This window comes from Lissotriton helveticus, chromosome 8 (assembly GCF_964261635.1).
Source record: "Lissotriton helveticus chromosome 8, aLisHel1.1, whole genome shotgun sequence".
NCBI classification, from domain to species: Eukaryota; Metazoa; Chordata; class Amphibia; order Caudata; family Salamandridae; genus Lissotriton; species Lissotriton helveticus.
In genome coordinates, this window is record NC_136069.1 from 1329861456 (window position 1) to 1329883734 (window position 22279).

A 22279-nucleotide genomic window follows, 5' to 3' on the forward strand; every position below is an offset into this window, starting at 1 on the left:
AAAATTATCTCTGAAAATCATATGTTTATCATATCATACAATGAATAATCATATTCATATTTAAGTGCATACATTTAAAAATCGATCGCATTATGAATTTCATCAAATGCGAAACATCATAAGTTCATAACAATATCAATTGTCAATCATTGATACATAGTAAATTATACAACTAGACATTTGTTATAAGCATCATTTTTCGAACATGCCCAATGCATTTCGGAACCTTGCTGGTTCCTTCTCAGGGGCTAATCTTAGATCAGTGTAGTGAACTGGATGTGGGAGTCGCCGAACTCGCGCACTAAATCAAAGTGTAACTATGGGCCTTGTTCAAAGTATTTAGCTTATCACAAATGGTGGGGTGCTGTTTACTGTGCTTCAAACCGGCGTGTACAAGCCGCAAGTAAACAAAGATCTCTCAGACCATTTGGCGTTGGACAATACATCACAGAATTAATCTTCTGTCAGAACACCTTCCGGGCATGCACAATCAATTTGCCGACCTCCTCAGCAGGATGTGGCAACAAGCACACGAATGGGAACTTCATCCCCAGGTTCTCCTTCCATACTTCCAAAAATGGGAATTCCCACAGATAGACGCCACAGCAGAGAACTCAGAATGCCCAAACTTCGCCTCCAGATTCCCACTCATCGTTTCAAAGGCAATGCCATATGAATGAACTGGTCATGGATATTTGCTTATGCTTTTCTGCCTCTCCTTCTCCTTCCAATTCTGGTTCGAAAACTTTGGCAACGTCACTCACACTGATTCTAGTGGCTCCCACATGGGCTTGCAACCATGGTTCACCACACTACTGGAGCCGTCAGTGGTTCCACACCAAAAGCTGCACCCCACTTCCACCCTTCTCACACAGAACCATGGAGAAACCAGACATCCAGACCCCAAAGAGCTCCACCTAGCGATTTGGCTCATGAAGTCATAAAGTATGGATACCTAAGCCTACCACCAGATTGTATGACAAGTCCTAAAGAAGCTAGAATACCTACTACTAGAACATGTTATGCAGCAAAGTCGAAAAAGTTTGTTATATATTGTATTAACACAATTGATCCGCTAGATGCATCTATACAAAATATTATTTGTTATCTTTAGCATCTACAGCAAGTTGGCTTAGCCTACACATCTATTCGACTATACCGTGAGGCGGAAGCTGCATATCTTCAAAACAGACAACATTTATCATTATTCAAAGTTCCAGTAACTAAAGCTTTCATGGAAGGCCTTAAAAGAATACCACCACCCAGGGTACCACCTGCACTCGTCTGTCTGGAACTTTAACATTGTTTCCACAAGGCTATGGGTCCACCTTTTGAGCCATTACAAAATTGCTCATTACAATTTCTTTCATGGAAGGTTGCCTTTTTGATTGCTATCACTTTATTAAGAATTGTTAGTAAGCTACAAGCATTAACGTTGGAAGAATCTCTTTCAACTTCATAAAGAGAGTGGTTCTTCGTACAAACCCAAAATTCCTTCCAAAAGTAGTTTCTGCTTTTCATATTAACCAGTTGAGTTACCTTTGTTCTTCCCTCAATCTGATTCAGTATCAGGAAGGGCTCTACACACACTTGATGTGAAAAGAGCACTCTTATACTATATTAATAAAACAAAAGATTTTCTTGAAACAAATTTTTGTTGCATTTGCTCCACCTCCTAACGGAAATCCTATCTCTAAGTTCGGTATTTCTAGATGGATTGTTAAATGTATTCAAACTTGCTATGTTAAAGCTAAAAGAACTTTAACTCCACCTCGTAGATCACATTCTGCAAGCAAAATAGGAGCATCAAATGGCCTTTTTAGGTAACATTCAAGCTGACACATGTAAGGCAGCTTCATGGTATACACCACACACATTTACCAAACATTATTGTGTGGATGTATTAGCACTTCAACACGCTAATGTAGGACAAGCAGTGCTAAAAACACTTTTTCAAAATACTTCAACACCCACCGGTTAGCCACTTCTTTGGGAGAATATTGCTATACAATCTGTGCAAAGCATGTGTATCATTCAGCACACATGCCTTGAACGGATTGTTGCTTAACCCGTAAGCATCTGTTCTTGGCATGTAGAGCTGTAGATTCACAGGCACCCTCCCTCCTCCCCGTACACCTGTGGTTGTTGCAGTTCCTATTATTCACATTCACATTACATACGCAATGATATCTCTGCATTACACTTGCTTACTTCTTTCTCCCCCTCATGCGGGGAAAAAAATCTAACAATGGAGTTGATACCCATGTGCACTATCACTATCACTGAATGAGTCACCACCTTACCTTGTGACTGAAAAAGTCTTTTTCGAAGAAAAATAACTTGTAAACATCCGGACCCAACACTAGAAATCAGGAGAATGCAAAGGTCTACATGACAAAAACAGATGCTTACAGGGTAAGTAACATAATGCTTTTCTATATCTACGTTCTGTACTGGTACCAGTTGGTACTGTGGACATGGAAATGGTCCTTGTATAAACCAGCTGCTCTTGACAGTGGTAGCAGGGAAAGGGTTCATCGTATATGGTGCTGGAACATTTTTGCCATCCCCATTAAATCTAGCAGGGAAGCATTTGCTTCTGGGTTTGACAGCCACAGTGGAACTTGTCTGATCAATTAAAAAGGTTTAATAGGCCAGTTCCCCCTGCTCCCAATTTTCCTGGCCCTTTCTGCTACCACATGACTGTTCAAACTGTAATTACGTTTTCCTACTGTGGAATTGCAAACAGGGAAATAAGCTGGTAGGTCTAAAATTATCAGCTTGTCTCAGCCAGTGTGATCTAGACTTCATATTTATTTTTCTGTATGTGAACTTCTCCTCAAACCCATCTCTAAATAGTTAATTTTGTTTTTCACATTTATCAAACTGCTTTAAGTATTTACTCCAAACAAAACAAAGGGATGAAGTCTGAACACAATTTTGTAGCGAGTGCAAGATAAACATATTAAATGGGATTTGACGTTTGTGGTAAATCTTTCTAAGCAGTTTGGTTAACAAGCATTGGCATAGCCAATAGGACTCGCTTTTGGGACCTTATAAGTATTTAGTTATGCAGCACAATATCCTTGGTGCAACAACATCAACTGTTGCATGGCTAAACACTTATAAGTTCCCAAAGTCGAGACCTATTGGCAATGCCAATGCTTGTTTCAAAATACTGTGGAGGCTTTCCAAGATAGCAAGCAAAACTATGGAAAGAAGCAACCATATTTGCATGTGTTACACCAGCGCACACACCACCATTACTCAGGGGGTAAATACAAGTAAAATAAATATGCCTTCATTGTTCCATAAACTCCTATGGAAGGAAATTGCAAAAGCAGGAATGCTGTATTTAAAATGTTTCTGCTAGAGATGCTCTTCTCCCTTCCTTGGGATGATCAGGGTGGGATGAAGGAGAACATAGTTTCATTCAGTAAATGTGTGTAAAGTAATGCTTCTCAGGACATGTAGCACTAGGGCCACATCACTGCCATACTGTGACTTGCTATAAGGTAGGATTAGATCAAATTAACAACCATGTCAGTCATTTTATGTTATTTAAGACTTTTACATATAAATACCAGCAAAATAATCAACAAATCATGAAAAGACAGCAAGAAGAAAAGTCAAATTGTACAAGCGATAATTCACTTAGAAAACACACCAATAATAGTTGTGGAAAATAGCAAAAAGTTATATTCCTAAAGCTAATGCCTGCACACTGTGATAAAGTATCTTGAGATGTGCTACTGAAGGGCTGTTAATTGTAATTTAAATTTCACACCTTCACACTGCTCGACGGATTTTCTGTATTTTAATTAACACAATGTTCGAGGCATGTGGGCTGCTGAATTCATATCTGTGCATAGATCGCCGCCTAGTGTTGAGTCCGGATGATTGCACATTGTTGTCCTGGAAGAGTCTTCGAAGTATCACGAGATAGGTGGCTCCTCCCCTGGACTACAGTGCGCATGGGCATCCTCTCCATCCTCAGATTGTTTTTTTTCCGCCATTGGGTTCGGATGTACTTTCTTTACTCAAGTTCGGAAACTTTTTCTAAAGGCCAAAAGGCCTTCGGGGTCGTCTGTATTGTAATTTCGATCGGTGCCGAGTACTTGTTCTTTTCGGGCAGGACGTCGAAGAGAGCCGCGTGGACTTTTCGACACCCGAGGCCCGATCGCCGATGGAACTGAGCCCGTTCAAACGAAGCCCCCTTTGCAATTCTAAATACCCACACATCGATGTACACCCGGTGTGTAACAAGTGCCTATCTCCGGAGCACAATGAGGCCAACTGCCTAGCTTGTGCTCGATTCAGATCAAAGAAGACGCTTAGACGCGAAGCGCGGCAGACGATGACGGCGCCCGACCCGGTGAATATCTGAGATGAAGAAGACGACAAGGTCGTCGAGACTGAGGATCCAGAACAGCGGTCAGATCCCGGTTCGGAGCATAACCAACTATTATGAGGACGAGGAAGGAAGCGTCGAATGAAAACGTCGTCGAGGTAAGGGACGACACATCGGCCATCGGAGCCGTCGATGACTACTCGACCGATGAACCAGGCCAACAGTGAATACGGGGCCCTGTATGGACAAGGAAAGACTTCCAAGGGCTCAGGTCGAGGCATCGCCAACAGGCCTTAGCCAAGATCATACCGAACATTCTATAGCCCCGCGTCTCGGCCCGGCTAAGAATGTATCACGCGAGCCATCGCTCGAACGTTCCCAGTCACTGGGTAAATCGAAACCGAAAGCTGTGGAGTCGAAAACGAAACCGAAACTGCTGGAGAAAGTCTTCGGATCGAAGAGTTCGGATCCATCGGGTTCGACGAAGAAAAAGGGTGTCGACAACCCTGCGGGGTTACAAATAGTGTCGACCCAAAGATCTGTACGCTGAAGTCCGTATCCAAAGTCAGGCACGTCGAGCCCACGAGGTCGACGTCGACGGACAGCGACACAAGCAAGGGACTCTAGTCTCGAACGGGTCTCGATCCGAAGCAGCCAGTCAACAGGCCACAGTTCGTTAAAGGCCTTGAGCAGAAGTCCAAAACCGGCTCGAAGGACCACGTCGAGTCGATGCAAAAGGCGGCGCCTACAACAAAACAGGCGCCTAAGTCAACTCAAGGCCAACCACGTATTGGCGAAAAGACTAAGTCGGTCGGACCAATGCCGACGCCAGCCCCGAAGGTCAGTCAGTCGACAAATACGCCACAGATAAAATTCGGACTGCCCCCGACGGCACGGCCTAAGGCGCTCGATCCGAAGACAGGGATCAAAACGTCCAAAAAGGTGTCATTGGGGAAAATAAGTCATTCTCTGGAAGAGGACGTTGTGTACCAAGAGCCCTACTATGACGAACAGGCTAAACTGCATATCGACTCCGACACAGGCAGACTCACAATTTATCAAAGGAAGATCAGGTCGGAAAATCCTCTTGAGACATATAAAATTCCACTCAAAAAGAAAAGGGACTCTTCCACATCACCTGTCCTTTTTGAGACTATAAGTTACCATGACCAAGACACCTCTGCATACTCACCCACACGCAATGATGAGGATATGGAGTTTGACTAAAATGAAGAATTTAATTACCCTGTAGACACGGATCAGGATGACCAAACTCCAGCCTGGACAGACCCTGTCGACCCAGGGGAGTCACAAACTATTCCTGACACTCCTTCTTATCCTGTCAAGACTTCGCCAACAGTGGATACGGCTGCGTTTAACGCATTAATAGAAAGGGCAGCGCACAATCATGATGTAGAAATGCATGCTGACCCAATTGAAGAAGACTTTCTATTTGACACTTTTTCCACTTCAGAGAAATCAGTCAAAACATTGCCAATGTTGAAAGGTGTCCTTAAACACGCAGGAGACATTTTCAAAGAAACCACAAGAGCAAGGGTTCTTAACCCCAGAATCGAAAGGAAATGCAGGCCGGCACCGGTGGACCCTACATATATTAAGGGACAGCTGCCATTAGACTCTTTGGTGGTATCAAATGCTCGTAAGCGTGCCAATTCACAAACAACTGGTAATGCTACTCCTCCAGACAAGGAGTCCAAGATATTAGAAGCTTCTGGAAAAAGGGTGGTTGCTCAAGCAGCTAATATATGGAGAATTTCTAATACACAAGCGCTATTAGCCAGATATGATAGGGCTCATTATGACACACTAGAGCAACTGCTACAACATTTGCCTGATGCCTACAAGGAGGGAGCAGAGACACTGATACAAGAGGGTAAACTCATATCTAACGCATCTATTAAATGTATGCTAGATGCAGCTGACACCGCAGCCAGGGCCATCAATACAAGTGTCATGCTCAGGAGACATGCTTGGTTACGCATCTCGGGGTTCAAACCTGAGATTCAAACTACATTATTAAATCAGCCTGTGAACCCTGATTATTTATTTGGGCCAGATGTGGACACAATATTAGAGAAAATTAAAAAGGACACAGAGACAGCCAAGTCTATGGGTGCCTTGCAGTCACAACAGTTCAGAGGAAGCTCCTTTCGTCGCTCTGGTAACAGAGGAGCTGCACGAGGCCAGGCGTCCCAGCAGACTCCATACAATAAAGGGAACACACAAACCACCTATACTAAAAACACTAGAGGTGGATACCGTGGCAACAGCAACAAAGGCAGAGTACGAGGGAATAACATCTCCAGATCCTCCGCCAATACTAAACAGTGACGCCTTGTCACTGCCCCCAGACCATGCAACACCGGTCGGGGGACGATTACAACAGTTCCTGCCAGTCTGGGAAAGCATTACCACAGACAGGTGGGTGAGACAACTTATCCAGTTCGGCTATTGTCTAGAGCTAACCTACACTCCACCCAACATACCCCCAAGACACCGTCCTATGTCCGCAGAGCACATACACTTATTGCACTAAGAGGTCATCAGCATGCTGCAAAAAGGGGCCATAGAACTCGTACCTATACAAGAACAGGGTACAGGGGTATAATCTCTGTACTTCTTAATCCCCAAAAAGGACAGGTCTCTCAGGCCAATACTGGACCTCAGGCCCCTAAACCAATACTTTTTGTCAGAACATTTTCACATGCTCACTCTACAGCAGGTTCTACCATTGCTCCGTCAGGGAGATTTCCTCGCAACACTAGACCTAAAAGACGCATATTTCCACATACCTATCCATCCAGCACACAGGAAATATCTCAGGTTTACCATACAAGATCAGCACTACCAGTTCAAGGTCCTGTCTTTCGGGGTGACAACAGCCCCCAGGGTGTTTACCAAGTGCCTAGCGACAGTAGCTGCGCACCTACGGAGGAACCATGTTCACGTCTATCCCTATCTGGACGACTGGCTCATCCAAGCAAAGTCAGCCCATCAGTGTGCCAGCCACATGTCCCGCACTATTCACCTCCTACACAGCCTCGGGTTCTCATTAAACTACCTAAAGTCTCATCTTCAGCCCGCCCACGTACAACAGTACCTGGGAGCAACAATAGACACTCTGGCAGCAAAAGCGCAGCCAAACTCACCAAGAATCAACAGCATTCGATTACTCATTCAGACATTCCGACCCCAACACTCGCTCACGGCAAGGATGTTTATGCAGTTGATAGGCATGATGGCCTCCTGCATCTTCATAGTCCCTCACGCGAGACTACACATGCGTCCGCTTCAGGAATGCTTAGCACGGCATTGGAACCAGGCTCAAGGAAAATTAACAGACCTAGTGTTGGTGAACGGTCGCGCATACAACTCTCTGCATTGGTGGAACCCACAAAACCTTTGCAAGGGACGACCGTTCCAAGAGCCTGTACCACAAATAGTGCTAACGACGGATGCATCTCTCCTGGGATGGGGAGCGCATGTCCTCCATTACACAGTGCAGGGACTATGGACGACACAGGAAAAAAAGATGCACATCAACCTGCTGGAACTGATGGCGATCTTTATGACAATGAAGGCATTCAAAGTACATTTGTGCAACAAAGTCCTATTGATCCGCACGGACAACATGACTGCCATGTACTACATACAGAGGCAGGGAGGGACACACTCTCCACAGTTGTCACATTTAGCGCAAAGCATGTGGAAGTGGGCCATTCAGAGGAACATATTCCTCATGGCGGAACACCTCCCAGGCAGGGACAACCAGATGGCGGATCTGCTCAGCAGACACAGCCACCAGATTCTTGAGTGGGAGATACACCCCTCAGTGCTGCACCCGTACCTCCAGCAGTGGGGTCGCCCAGAGATAGGCCTGTTCGCCATAAAGGAAAACGCAAAATGCCAAAGCTTCGCTGCCAGGTTTCCACACCCGCAGTCTCAGGGCAATGCGATATGGATGACCTGGTCAGGCAGATTTGCGTACGCTTTTCCACCAGCCCCGCTCATACCATTAGTGGCACGCAAACTACGACAACACTCAATGACCCTCATCCTAGTTGCTCCAACGTGGGCGAGGCAACCATGGTACACCACGTTCCTAGAACTTTCCGTGGTGCCTCATCAAAGGCTGCGATTAACACCCAGTCTTTTAACTCGGAGCCATGGAGACATTCAGCACCCCGATCCGCAGCAGTTAAACCTTGCGATCTGGCTTCTGAAGTCATAGAGTTTGGTTACCTAAACGTGCCTCCTGACTGCATGAATATTATCAAGGAGGCAAGGAAACCTAAAACCAGAGCATGCTATGCGGCAAAGTGGAAACGGTTTGTCATTTATTGTAACAATAATGACGTAAATCCGCTAGATGCATCAACTCAAAACATCATATGCTATTTGTTACATTTACACAGATGCAATTTAGCCTACAGTTCCATACGTATACATTTGGCTGCGGTAGCAGCTTATCTTCAAAACAGGCAACACCTTTCACTCTTCAGAGTACCGGCTATTAAAGCTTCCATGGAGGGACTCAAACAAGTGATTCCTCCAAGACACCCACCTTCACCTGTCTGGAACCTGAACGTGCTTCTAACCAGACTGATGGGACCACCTTTTGAACCTCTACACTCGTGTGAGATACAATTCCTTACGTGGAAAGTGGCTTTTTTAGTAGCCATTACATCACTTAGAAGAGTTAGTGAACTGCAAGCCCTAACTATTCAGGAGCCATTCATCCAAATTCACGCAAATAGGGTAGTGCTACGTACAAACCCTAAATTTATGCCGAAGGTGGTATCCCAGTTTCACATCAATCAAACAATAGAACTGCCAGTGTTCTTCCCAAATCCAGATTCAGTGGCAGAAAGAGCTCTACATACCCTAGACGTTAAGAGAGCTCTCCTGTACTATATAGACAGGACAAGACATTTCAGGAAAACGAAGCAACTGTTTGTTGCCTTTTCACCACAGCATAAAGGCAACCCCATTTCAAAATCAGGTATAGTCAGATGGCTTGTTAAGTGCATACAAATTTGTTATCAGAAAGCTAAACGCACATTAACAGTTCCCCCAAGAGTGCATTAAACACGCAAGTTAGGGGCATCCATGGCTTTCCTAGGAAACATTCCTCTAGAAGAAATATGTAGAGCAGCCACATGGTCTACCATACATACATTTACCAAACACTACTGTGTAGATGTACACTCCAAGCAGCTGTAGGACAGGCTGTTCTCAAGACTCTTTTTCAGACTGCTGCAGCTGGCACAGGTAGCCACCGCTAAGGGGGAGACTGCTATACATTCTATGCACAGATATGAATTCAGCAGCCCACATGCCTCGAACGGAATATGCTACTTACCAGGATGGAGAGGATGCCCATGCGCACTGTAGTCCAGGGGAGGAGTCACCTATCTCCTGATACTTCGAAGACTCTTCCAGGACAACAATGTGCAATCATCCGGACCCAACACTAGGCGGCGATCTATGCACAGATATGAATATCAGCAGCCCTACATGCCAAGAACAGATGCAGACTGGTAAGTAGCATATTCCTTATTGTTTAGGTTGATTCATAAAAGCCCACGTTGCACTGCAGAGCCAACAATTTAAAGTCCTGATAACTAAAAAAAAGTCAATAGTGTCACACGTTCTACAAAAATATCATGAGACAAGCAAACAATCCCCCATAACAGTTGCACGGTGGATTGTATCTCACCCACTGTCTCTGATTTCATGATAAAGAAATTCATAGTAAAACAAGGTTTTAAAAGGATCAACAAACCTTCCACGTAAAGATTTGTTTGCACTAATTGCACAGAAGCAAGCACACATTTAACAGGTCCTAAGAAACCCTAGAAGCAATCACGTTCCCATTTACTTGCCCATTTCTAACAAACAGATGTCACACTGTCTCCAACTTTACCCTCATCTATTCAATAGTTATGTTCCATGGAACCTGCTTCTGGGCTTTGTCATGTAATTTACTCTTTTTCCCCAAAAGCAGCTTTCGACCCATCATTAAGTTTTACATATTTTGATAAAATGCTGTCCCTGGTTCACTTACATTGTCCAATACAGGCATTCTACGGATGAAACTTGCTGACTCCATCATCCCAGAGCTGTTTGAAATCCCATGAAAGAATGCATTCTAGCGCACACTGTGGGCTGAAGCACTTCCGCACACTTGAGCAATAGTACTTAGAAATGGGGTACGTATGAATTCTGTAATGCAGCCCTAACAAAAAGTATAAGTACTAAACCACAAAATAGATACCAAACCTGGCGAGCAATGCTAGTTCTGTGCCACTTGCTAAGATGGGTAGACACTTTCTCATTAAAATTATAACTTGTGAAGTAACTGGAAAAAAGGTTGCTTATATGAATACGGTAATATTAACAACATACAACATTGATCATAAGTGTTCCTACTAACTGGTTGATGTCATGGAAACTATGAGGAGAAGTGGTTATAATGTCACATTAAAATGACAATTATGTGGTGAAGTGTTAGTGAGATCCCGCTGAAAGTGAAGCAACTCTGCTTAGAAGTGCTGGCAAAGCTGAGACCCATCAACAACGCAGCGGTAAACTAAACTAAGGAAGACTCGGGTGACACCGGAACTGATGCAGTCTGGTGATACAGGAAGTGGGGTAGAATTTACGATTTCAGAAACACAGTAAATGAGCGGTTCAGGGAAAGGGGAGAACCGAGTTTGATAGGTAGGGCAGCACAGTACCGCTCGTAAAAGAAATTTAAACTGTGCGATACAGGTAGGTAATCACAGTGAGCAAAGCAAATCGACTATACTGAAATGAAGCTAGAGTAGGTGATACCGTAAAAGCTCAATCCGCCCCTCCCAGAAAGTTACTCCAACAGGTATGAAAAGAAGCACAACTTCATGTCGATAATCGTTCGAAAGCAGCATAGCACACACACACTGATGTAGACCGGTAACAAAACGTCGAAATTGACGGGGGAGGGGGGGAGTTATCTAAGAAACTTGAAACACATAATTAACAAGCATTGGTCCCGCGGCCGGAAAACTAATGCCACGCGGCCGTGAAAGTGATTGCGATTACGATCGCGGTGAAAGCGAAAGTGATCGCGATGACGAGCTCTATGCTAAGCACGTGAGGGATGCGCGTGCAGAATTGGAGAGGCGGAGCGAGGCGCGCTCGCTTGTGCGCGTAACAGCAAGCTGGTTGCCGGAAAAAGCCTGTGGGTAGCACTTCAAAAACCCGCTTACTAAATGTCTCGCCAGAGTAGTGCATGCGCTGGCTCAGGCGAGACCTAAAAACAGACGAGTTTGGAGCCAGAGAAACAGTAACTGATGCTTAAAGCCAAAGTGTTCTTTAAGAGAAAATGGATAATTTGAAAGGTCTTTTGATTCCAGGCTTTCATTACTACGTGGAAAAGTCACTCCGCATAAATGTCCCAAACTTCTGTGTTTCTGAGGTCCTTCCCACTGGTCAAAGGGAAATTTCTATGATTATTGACTAGCCACAAATTTCAACCATATCCAAAAGTACATACGAACATTATTTTAAACACTGTTCTGTTTCAAGTTTAAGGTTTGGGATGAATATTTCGTTAACCTTATCCGTTCAGCTGTTGTAAAAATACGTTACTGTCACCTGAACATCATAAAATAGTTAAAGCACGCAAATTGGTTAGATAACTCAGAAGAATTAGAACTACAGGTGAGGAACCCAGGCACAAATATAGCCTGGTAAAATAAACTTCAGATCTTTATAATGTATTTTTTATGCGTGATCTCTCCAATGCTGTCATAATTTCTAATATTAATCACTTTGAAATTTAGCATGATGGCAGGCTGTTAGGAGTTAATTAAATCTTGAATAATCTAATCCATTCCATTTACTGATTTGTTTATTGGCTTTGCATGCTTAGCATCTCATATGTGAATGACATTGTACATTTTTATAATTGAATTATTACTCCTTTTCAGCATTGTCTGCATACCAGAGATACTACAGTTTACAATTGGACTACTGGAAGGTTGGTTGCGAATTAATCTTAATAATCCATAGATTTTTTTTTTGTCAAAGAAATAAACTAAGGATAGTGAGTGTTTACTGTGTATGCCCTTAGCAGCTGCAGTACAGGTGGTGAAAGGTCTGATTTATTGTAAAGTAAAACCAGTTGAGGAAATGCCAAGGCATCTGGCTTGCATTAATGCATTCCCAAAATATACCTGTGGGTACTGGATGGCACCATGAATCTGTACATGCGAAACGAGAGAACAATTGTAAGAACTGCTTGTTGAGTGTTTAACCATCCACGATATACTGTCACCCACTCTAATATTTGTGCTAGCAACAGACCACTAAAGCAGTCTGTGGCCAGACACTAAATATAAGCGCTGCACCAATTGACATGATCACAATGTACATACTAAAGATTAAAGTCTTTGAATTGTGACAGAACGTTAAAGGTTGTTATTGCTTTGTCTCCTGTTTATTAAAACATATCCTGTTTATATAGGGTGGTGTGCATCCAGTTGAAAGAAAACATTTTGCCCTTCATGATATCACGTATCAGTACTCCTGTATTAACCACTTGAATCAATACATACTTGTCTTTTACTGTGTTCTATCTCTTGTTAATGATTGGGTTGATAATTAGTTCATTTTTGTTGCTATTTTGTCCTTTCTTTTACACATTTGAATGGCAGTGCTTGTTAAGCTTGATGTACTCTAGATATTGATACATGTCCGTCCCACTTCAGGGTCCAGTATTTATAGTGCTATGTTGAGTCGGAAATTGACGAAATAAAGCTTCACACTGACTTGGTTGGCATAGGTTTCGTCCTTGCATGTTGCATTGTTAGTAATGCGGATGCTTGCAACTTTTTTTTTTTCAAATCATTTTTATTTTTCATAGCAGAAATAAAAAGTACAAGACAATACAATAAGAAGCAAAGAAGCATCAAAGATATGACAAACGATTCTCCATGTACAAAGATCTGATTATGCTAGAGAAAAATGGTATATGAATCATTGACTCATTAGTGTAGCAGACAAACCTTAAATAAAGAAAGAGACATCAACGAAGTTCAGTGGTCATACAATTACATATATGGAAATACATTCGCAGTTGCATAGCCATCAAGTAACACGCATAGGATTTCATCTTGAAGGTTTGCTGACTAGAACAGTTTAGCTTGAGAATAGCTCATTGGTCTAAGGGGGGGTCAAACATCCAGGGCCCTCCAAAGTTTTTTATGGGAGATGCGCCCTGGGGAAGAGTGCAATGCAGGGTTATCGGCACCTCGTAGGAAAGACAACCACTCTTGCCACATTTTGAAAGATACCTCAGAAGCATTTTTCCACTTACAAAGTACAACCTTGCATGCCAAGGTTAGAAGGAGATCAAGAAGTTGTCGGTCTACCGCATTTGCCAAGTGCGGATCCTGTATCCCCAGTAGAACATACACAAATTCTCTCGGTGGATTGATACCAAAAATGTGCTCAATGCAGTCAAATATTCTGTTCCAGTATCCCTTCAGTAAAGGACAATCAAATAACGTGTGCCAAGTCCCCCACCTCTGCCTCACAATTCCAGCACGTTGGGGAGTCTCTTAACTTAATTTTATAGAGTTTCTCAGGTGTCCAATATGTTCTGTTAATTAACATGAATTTAGTCTGTGACAATATAGGGGAGACCTTATTTCTAAATGCAGTAATGTGTATTATGTCCCAGTCGAAGGTCATACCCGTAGTGTTTGACTCTGTTTCCCATCTCTTCTCCTTTTTCCTGTTCGCTTTCTGAGGTAGGGGAAGGAGCACTTTATAGATCTTTGAAACGAAATGCCCTGATTTATTGATGCGTGGTACAGAGCTCCATAGCCATGGCTCAGAGGGGGTCAAGGAGCGCGCAGAGAGGAGTGTTTTTAATTTAAAAAAATCATAGAAGTCTAATGGCGTGAGGGCATGTGTGGCTTGTAGGGACGAGAACGGTAGAGGATCAGTGCCCTTGAAGAGATCACTTGCCAAGTTAATACCTTTCGTGGACCAGTGATCCCACTGGAGCGGTGCTCCGTTGAGTTTTAGTAAGGGGTTATACCAAAGAGCTATGGAAGTGGACTTTTTGATCTTTAGGCCTTTGTGATTTGCTTGGTCGAGCTTCAGGAGAGCCCTTCTTGTGATTAGAAGAATATATTTAGAATGGGGTATATGTGTTAGGTCCATGGTGAGTAGGGCCGTGAGTGGGGTATTGCCCAATATTGCTTTTTCGATGTCTATCCATAGCGGGGTATAGTCTGACTCTTTGGTTAGCCACAGAGCTCCCTGTTTACACAAGAACGCGGTTTGGTAGTGTCTGAAGTTCGGGAGGCCCAGGCCGCCTTTTCCTTTAGCTAGTTGTAGCTTTTTCATTGATATCCTTGGTTTCCTCCCTTGCCACAGAAACATACCAAACCGCTTCTCTACCCTATGAATGAAGTCATCTGAAAAAGTCATTGGCAGCATACTCGCTATGTAATTAACTAAAGGTGTTACCATCATCTTCAGGGTTTCAGCCCTGCCCCACCAAGATAAGTATTTAGGCGACCAACCATCTAGTAGCTTGTTTATTTTGTTCAGAACGATGCTCTAATTAGCTCGTATTGTAGAGATTAGGTCGCTATCAAAATCTAACCCCAGGTATTTAAAGCAGCCGGGCTGCCATGTTAAGCCCGAGTCTCCTATAATGTCTTTATTCCCTAAGTTATTGAGTGATTTGACTTCTGTCTTGTCCTTGTTTAATTTATAGCCGGAACTTTTGAAAATTCGTCAATCGTTGTGAGTAGGGCCGGTATAGCTTCATTCGCTTTCTCTGATATTACCAATACATCATCTGCATATGCTGTTAATTTTATGACACAGTCGTTGAAGGGGATACCTGGTATGTTTTTGTTTTGTCTAATTTGGTAAAGGAATGGTTCGATAGCCAACACAAATAGTGACGGGGAAAGGGGGCATCCTTGCCTCGTGCCTTGGTGTAGTCGAAAAGGTGACGAGAGTGACCCACCTGCCCTGACCCTCGCTATCGGGCAGAAATAAAGAGACATGATCATCTTTATGATTGACGGGCCCAAGTTAAATTTACGGAGCACGGCCTCCAAGTACCTCCAATCTACTTTATCGAATGCTTTTTCAGCGTCTAATGTTATTGCTGCTGCGGGCGTGGATAGGAGTTTGGCTTTTTCTAACACATGCGCAAGAGTCCTGGTGTTATCACTGGACAACCTGTTTTTCATGAATCCCGCTTGTGAAGGATGTATAAGTTTTGGTAATATTTTCTGAAGGCGTGCCGCTAGGATGGAGGCAAAGAGCTTACAGTCAAGATTTATAAGGGAAATGGGCCTATAGTTCTTGGTTAGTGTGGGATCTTTCCCCTCTTTTGGAATAACCACGATAGTGGCTCATGATAAAGTGCCCTTAGCTTCACCTGTTTCACTTATTTCTTCGAACATGTTGAGCAGTGGTTGTGTGATTGCTGTGGAAAAACATTTGTAAAATTTCGCGGAGAAGCCATCCGGACCGGGGGCTCTGCCACATTTTAGTGATTTAATGGCAGTCTGGACTTCCAGGAACGAGACCGGACTGTTTGTCTGCTTGTTCATCTATGGAAAGGGAAGGGAGATTGCAATTACTCAAATACTCATTTATCTTATGATTTTCCACGTCTACGTTCTTGGCGTAGAGTTTCTCATAGAATTCTTTAAAAAGGTCTGTTATTTTGGTTGGGTCGGAATGGGCAACACCCAGATGGTCAACTATGGAATTTATCGTGATTTTCTGTAATTTAAATTTGAGGTACGCTGCCAGACTTTTATCAGCCTTGTTTGATTCACACAGTTTGAACCGTTTCCTCCTATCCAGCCAGACCCCGGCCCTTTCACTTACAATTTTATTATATTCGTATTTTTTATTGGCTAACTTATTTAGTGACTCGACTTTCCTGTCCTGTAAGTGTTTAGCTTCTAGGATTGATATTTCTTTTGCTAGCTCCTCTAATTTCCTATTATGATTTTTATTCATGGCAGATTTAATCTTAATGATTACCCCTCTTATAGTGCTTTTTAGTGCTTCCCACCTAGTTAAATCAGAGGTATCACCCCTGATATTGTGGACCAGATATTCTTTGATAGCACTTTCAATGGTTACCCGGTGCTGTTCATGTTCAAGTCCCTCATCGTTGAGCCGCCATACTGACTGTCGGGTGGATGGCTTTATGTCAGAGATGGTGAGTGTGATGTAGAATGAATAATCCCTACCGTCTGGGTTTTGCAGGCGCCAAGAGTCTACCAGGTGGAATTGTTCACAAAGGTTTTTGAAGGCTCTATGAGACCTATTGCTACGAAAGGGACATCGAGAGACTCTGTCCAGGGTCGGGTCCACTGGAAGATTAAAGTCCCCTGCAAGAATGTGGACTGCCAAGTCCGGAATCCTTCCAATTTGTTTCGTGAGGTCCGACCAAAGCTTCAAGTCGCATGAGTTTGGGGCGTAAACGTTTGTGATGTAGAATTCCGCTCCATCTTTTAGGAGTTTGGTTGTAACCCATCTCCCTTTGGTGTCAGTCGTAGATGAGAGGAGATCAATGTTAGCTTTTTTGGCAATCAGATTTGCTACCCCGTTCTTTTTCCCCACCGGGTCTGAGCCCGTGACATCCCTGAATAATTAATTTCTAAGTGTATAGAGCTGCTTAGCCTCCAGTTTTGTTTCTTGAAGCAGCGCGATGTCTGCCTTCTGTCTACGCAGATACTCTAAGACTTTTTGACGTTTTACTGGATTGTTAAGGCCTTTAACATTGAGGGAAAGCACCTTCAGCTTCCCTACTTAAGTAACCCCCATAGGTGTACTAACCATTGGTATTGGTGTAATCATATTTAGAGAGTTGAACCGCTAGGTTTCCATTGATGGAGGGCGAGACCCTGTGTTTGTTATTTCCCTTCCTGACTAATGTACCAGCTATTATTAGGGAACCAATGAGGGTCAGCATTATAGTGTAAACTTCCCCTGCTAGAGTGGGCACTGAGGCTGGGACTCTACTGGTTGTAAGTAGGACATTCAGAGAAATTAGTGCAATTAGACAACCCTTTCTTGTATCAGAGTGTTGAGAGTGCGCATAGATGTGACGACGAAATGCAACCACTAAGTAAAAGTAGGACATTAATTAAAAGAAAAAGATAAAACACCCCACATATACCCCAACCCAAACCCCCATCCCCCCACCCTCCCCTCCCACAAAATATGCAGTAGGCATGGTGACTTGAGAAAAATAACAGCATTAACCTCCCATGGGTAATAATGCACTTTGCAAATGTTGGAACTGGATCTTTGTGCGTGTCTTAACAAATTATAAGAACGGGTGTAACCGTAACTTTGAGCTTACTACAACTGGGGAACCGGACAGTGATCATACCAGGTCTAATCTAGTAACAGGTTAACATAATACAGCAGAATCGTGCCCTCCTGATAGTTCTGTATGCAATATGGCTTAGTTGACGTGCCAGTGTCCATGTCAACAGCACTTATGAGCCTAACGTGGAAACATCAATAATTATCCTCTCCACCTCTTCACCTTTGTTAAGTCCGTTACCTTAAAGTAAAAGTTTGTGGAGCATAGGACACATGCCACTATTCTGTGGGGTCACGACTACATACGTTGTGCCCTGAGCTAAAGCGTTCTCAAGAACCTGAGAACACTTAATTCAGATTATGGTAGTCACCTTCATATTCTATGTATACTGGGCGGTGACAACCAGTACTGACATCCATACATTGGCATTACAGAACTATAGGCACAGGTATTGTCAAAAATGTGGGTACAATGCGCATAGTAAGGCAAAGGATACTCAATGTAGATCAGGAACTGAAGCAGAAGCAGTCGCAGAAGCAGTCGCAGAAGCTGTAGCTGAAGCAGAGGCTGAAGATGAAGCCGGGGCATTCCCATCTACCGGACCGTTAGTGTCCATATCCTGGATGTCTTGAGTGCCCAGTAGCCTTTTAAGTTTTAGTGGATCCGTGAATATCTGCGTAGTTCCATGTAATGTCACTTTGTACTTGGAAGGGCCGACAAATCCATATTGGTAACCTTTCGATTGAATCTGTGGACGGAGAGCCAGGAACGCCTTCCGGACTTCGACTGTTTCCTTGCTATAATCCTGTGAGATATAGACTTTCGTATTTCTCCATAGGATCTGGTTGCACTTCCGAATGAATGCCAGGATCTGTTCCACGTGTTGGTATCTCAATGGTTTACAGACGATAGGCCTGGGACCTTTCTGTTTTTTTGTCATCCTGCCTGGAACACGATGGGCTCTATCGAACTCAAGCGGCTGGTGGAAGGTGATATTGGTGGCCTGTGTAAACCACGCTTCCAAGAACTGCACGCAGGAGCTATGGGACTCTTCAGATCCCTCCGGAATTCCGAAAATGCGGAGGTTCCCCCTCCGATTCCTGTCCTCCAACTCGGACAGTCTCTTTGTGGTTTGATCTGAGGCTATGGACAAGCGTTTGAGAACCCCGCATGTTGCGGTTTGAGCATCCTCCACTCGACTTATCCTTGACTCAGCTTATGCAAGCCTTATATTCGTGTCCCTTATGTCCTGTCTGATGGCGACGACCTCGTCTCTGGTTGACTTTGCTAGGTCTCTTACTTCGTCTAATCTGCTCAGTATAATATCGATGGCATCACCTTTTTCCTGTCTGCCTTTAAGTGGACTTGATTGCTCAGCCTTGAGCCTCTTGAGACTCTTCGTGTGCTCCTTATCCCCCATGTTGTGGGTTCCTAGTGTATAGGAATTTCCGTGTTCTTCCTGGGCTATGCCCTGAGTGACCGTACCTTGCCAGACGTGTATGACTGGAGATGGAGTCAATCGATAAATAGGCAGCACAACCGGGTGTAGTTATTATGAGCCCCACAGGTAATGTATACTTGATCTGTAGAACAGGAGCAGCACTGTGTGTTCACTTTGCCGCCATTTTAGGCATCAGGTCGCCGCGCAAACATCCATTACTTCATTGGGGTTGCACTGTGCCGCTTCCGGTGTTAGCGCCTAAATATGAGGCTGTGTGAGTATCGGTCAGGCTTTAGTGAGGCTTCAAAGAGTGCTCTTATAGTCACAGCCGGCTGCAACCTGGCTCGCTGCACTGATTCCGGCCCCTCACTGTGTGATCAGAACCATTTGTATCTACACACTGCTGGCTGTGTTAATGTGGCTGCAGTCGGTTTGCAATCATGAGCTTGAGTTTGTTGTGTATCCCGCTACCATCCCCTATTGCCAGGTGTCATAGAAGTTGAAGCCGATGAGTAAACGGCATTTCAGTGCTCCGTGTTCGGTCTTGCTATATGGAAAGTGCGCCCGGCATTTTGAGTGAGTATGCCAGCCCGAGATATGGTTAGTGCGTCGCTTGTAGGCTCCCTGCAGTAGTCAGCTTGCGTATGCTGCTTCGCACATAGCCCACTGTATCACACGAAATCGCATTGCCATTAAATGTAAGCCATTAGTTATAGTCCGTTCTCAGGCTGGAAAGAGTTGCGCCCGCCATTTTGTTTTCGCTCCCCTTGCCCCGGGACACAATGTCTGCAAGCAGCAGTGACCAGCTGTTCTCACTGTTTGGGCTCAGCAATGTGGCGTTGGTGGCGCTCCGTGGGGGTGCATGTCAGCAGTCCGTTCTGTACCTCCGCCGAGGCTGCCGAGTTCCCCGAAGCCGCCGTCGGCTCCGCCGAGTCTCCGCCCCTCTCCTACGCCGATCGCAGTCACGGCAGGAATTTCACATTTAGGGCACTCCTAGGGGGACCTCACGACTGCAAGATCATTCCATGGGTGCCCCTCACCTTCCGATCCATGCAGTTGCTGTCGGAAGTAGCTTTAGCCGGATTTAAGGGGTTCCAGTCCCTTATTTGATCGTTTGCCACGGGAGGAGATATACTGTTTCTGTGAATATTTGAGAGTTACGTGCTTATCTGGTAAGAGACACAACTAATCAGCATGTCTACTCAGTTTTCATAATTATGTTAAGGATGCCACATTTAATTTCAGTGTCATTTTATAGTCTTTTTTGAAGATGCTTTTTTCTGTTGAAAGAATAAATATCCGTTGAATCCTAATGTAACCCTTGCATAGTTTGCCATTTTCTGAAATAATACACATCCTAAAAGAAGGAAGACCAATAACATATGCGAGATCTTACGCCCTACTTGACATTAAAGCTGTTTAACTTCTAACTATTTTTTGTCCAGCTTTTAATGTAGAGGGCAGTCATTTTAATAGTTGTACCCAAGCATGTATGCTCAAAAGCTATACGATCTGCTTTAGACCTTGACGATAATACACTAAGGACATTTTACACCTTAATGTCTCATAGCAGATGAATTAGCCACTTTCTGCAGAAAGTTTTAAATACAACTTGATTGTTTCCATTGTATGTCTTCCTCTGATAAATGTGTTGATTGTCACATCCTTAGACACACTGCTTCAGTTTGCCATGCAATTTCCTAACTTAAATCCACAATTTCCTAACTGCTGAATCTCTAACCTAGATTTCAAGAACAGAGTTAACTTTTCAAAGAGACTTCTAGCTGCAGATTCCTCACCTTTTGAATATTCCCCAGGTCAGCCTTAATCAAGACATTTTTCACTTGTACCTCTACGCACAGTCAGGTTGGAACTTGTGGCTCCACACTGATGCTATTCCGCTCGGGAAATGAGGTGCGGGCCTCCATAGTCGCCAGTCCTGTCTCGGACACATTTACCTCTATTCAGACTAAATTTCTACAGTTTGTAATGGATGTCGCCCCCTAAAATGACAAGTTTTAAATCTTGCAGGGACTGACGCAAACAGATGTATTTGACATATCACCATCAGTGTGCACCTGTGTTGCCTGGGGTTGAGCCATGACTGCAAGGCCTAAGGAAACTGCACGTTGATGAACCAGAAGGCCACCAGGCAACGCAAGTTCAAACTCTTGTAATGTTCTTTAGGCTAGTCCTGTCATGTATACCCCTATTTACATACATTCCCCATCCACTCCCCCATAACGATTCTGAACAGGTGACCTTTTACCTAGGATTCAGAAAAGGGGGTGGTGATGAACAGAGTGTCTGAATTAAGCAGACCACTCTTACCCAGTCCAAAGATCAGGGCTTGATCCTTCACCGTTTTTTAGCTCACTGCACCATCCCAGCTCAGAACCTGGCTACATGCAAATTAGTCTGTTCCTGTCCCAGTGCATGATGGGAACAGGGCAAACCAAACTACCAAGCCAATTCTTATACTGGGAAGGAAACAAGCTTCCGGGGACCTGTTTCTGGCATTTCAGCCGTCGTCGGCCCGGCTTGCTTGAATCCTGATGGTGCAATGAGCAAGGGACTCACATCTGAGTATACCCTTCCACGCTTATGGTGGACAAAATAATTCAGAAAAGGGGGTGGTGATGAACAGAGTGTCTGAATTAAGCAGACCACTCTTACCCAGTCCAAAGATCAGGGCTTGATCCATCACCGTTTTTTAGCTCACTGCACCATCCCAGCTCAGAACCTGGCTACATGCAAATTAGTCTGTTCTTGTCCCAGTGCATGATGGGAACAGGGCAAACCAAACTACCAAGCCAATTCTTATACTGGGAAGGAAACAAGCTTCCGGGGACCGGTTTCTGGCATTTCAGCCGTCGTCAGCCTGGCTTGCTTGAATCCTGATGGTGCAATGAGCAAGGGACTCACATCTGAGTATACCCTTCCACGCTTATGGTGGACAAAATGATTCAGAAAAGGGGGTGGTTTGTCCACCATAAGCGTGGAAGGGTATACTCAGACATGAGTCCCTTGCTCACTGCTCCATCAGGATTCAAGCAAGCCGGGCCGACGACGCCTGAAATGGCAGAAACCGGTCCCT

At 44.1% G+C, this 22279-nt stretch overlaps 1 protein-coding gene across 2 annotated transcripts in view; it reads left to right on the forward strand.

The window, feature by feature from the left end:
• KDM6A (lysine demethylase 6A) overlaps nucleotides 1-22279 on the forward strand; it is a 1083812-nt gene that overhangs the window by 206594 nt on the left and 854939 nt on the right. For both annotated transcript variants that reach the window (XM_078658310.1, XM_078658311.1), the window contains exon 4: nucleotides 12346-12395. In XM_078658310.1, coding sequence (XP_078514436.1) covers nucleotides 12346-12395 — 50 coding nt within the window. The remainder of the gene's footprint in view (nucleotides 1-12345; nucleotides 12396-22279) is intronic.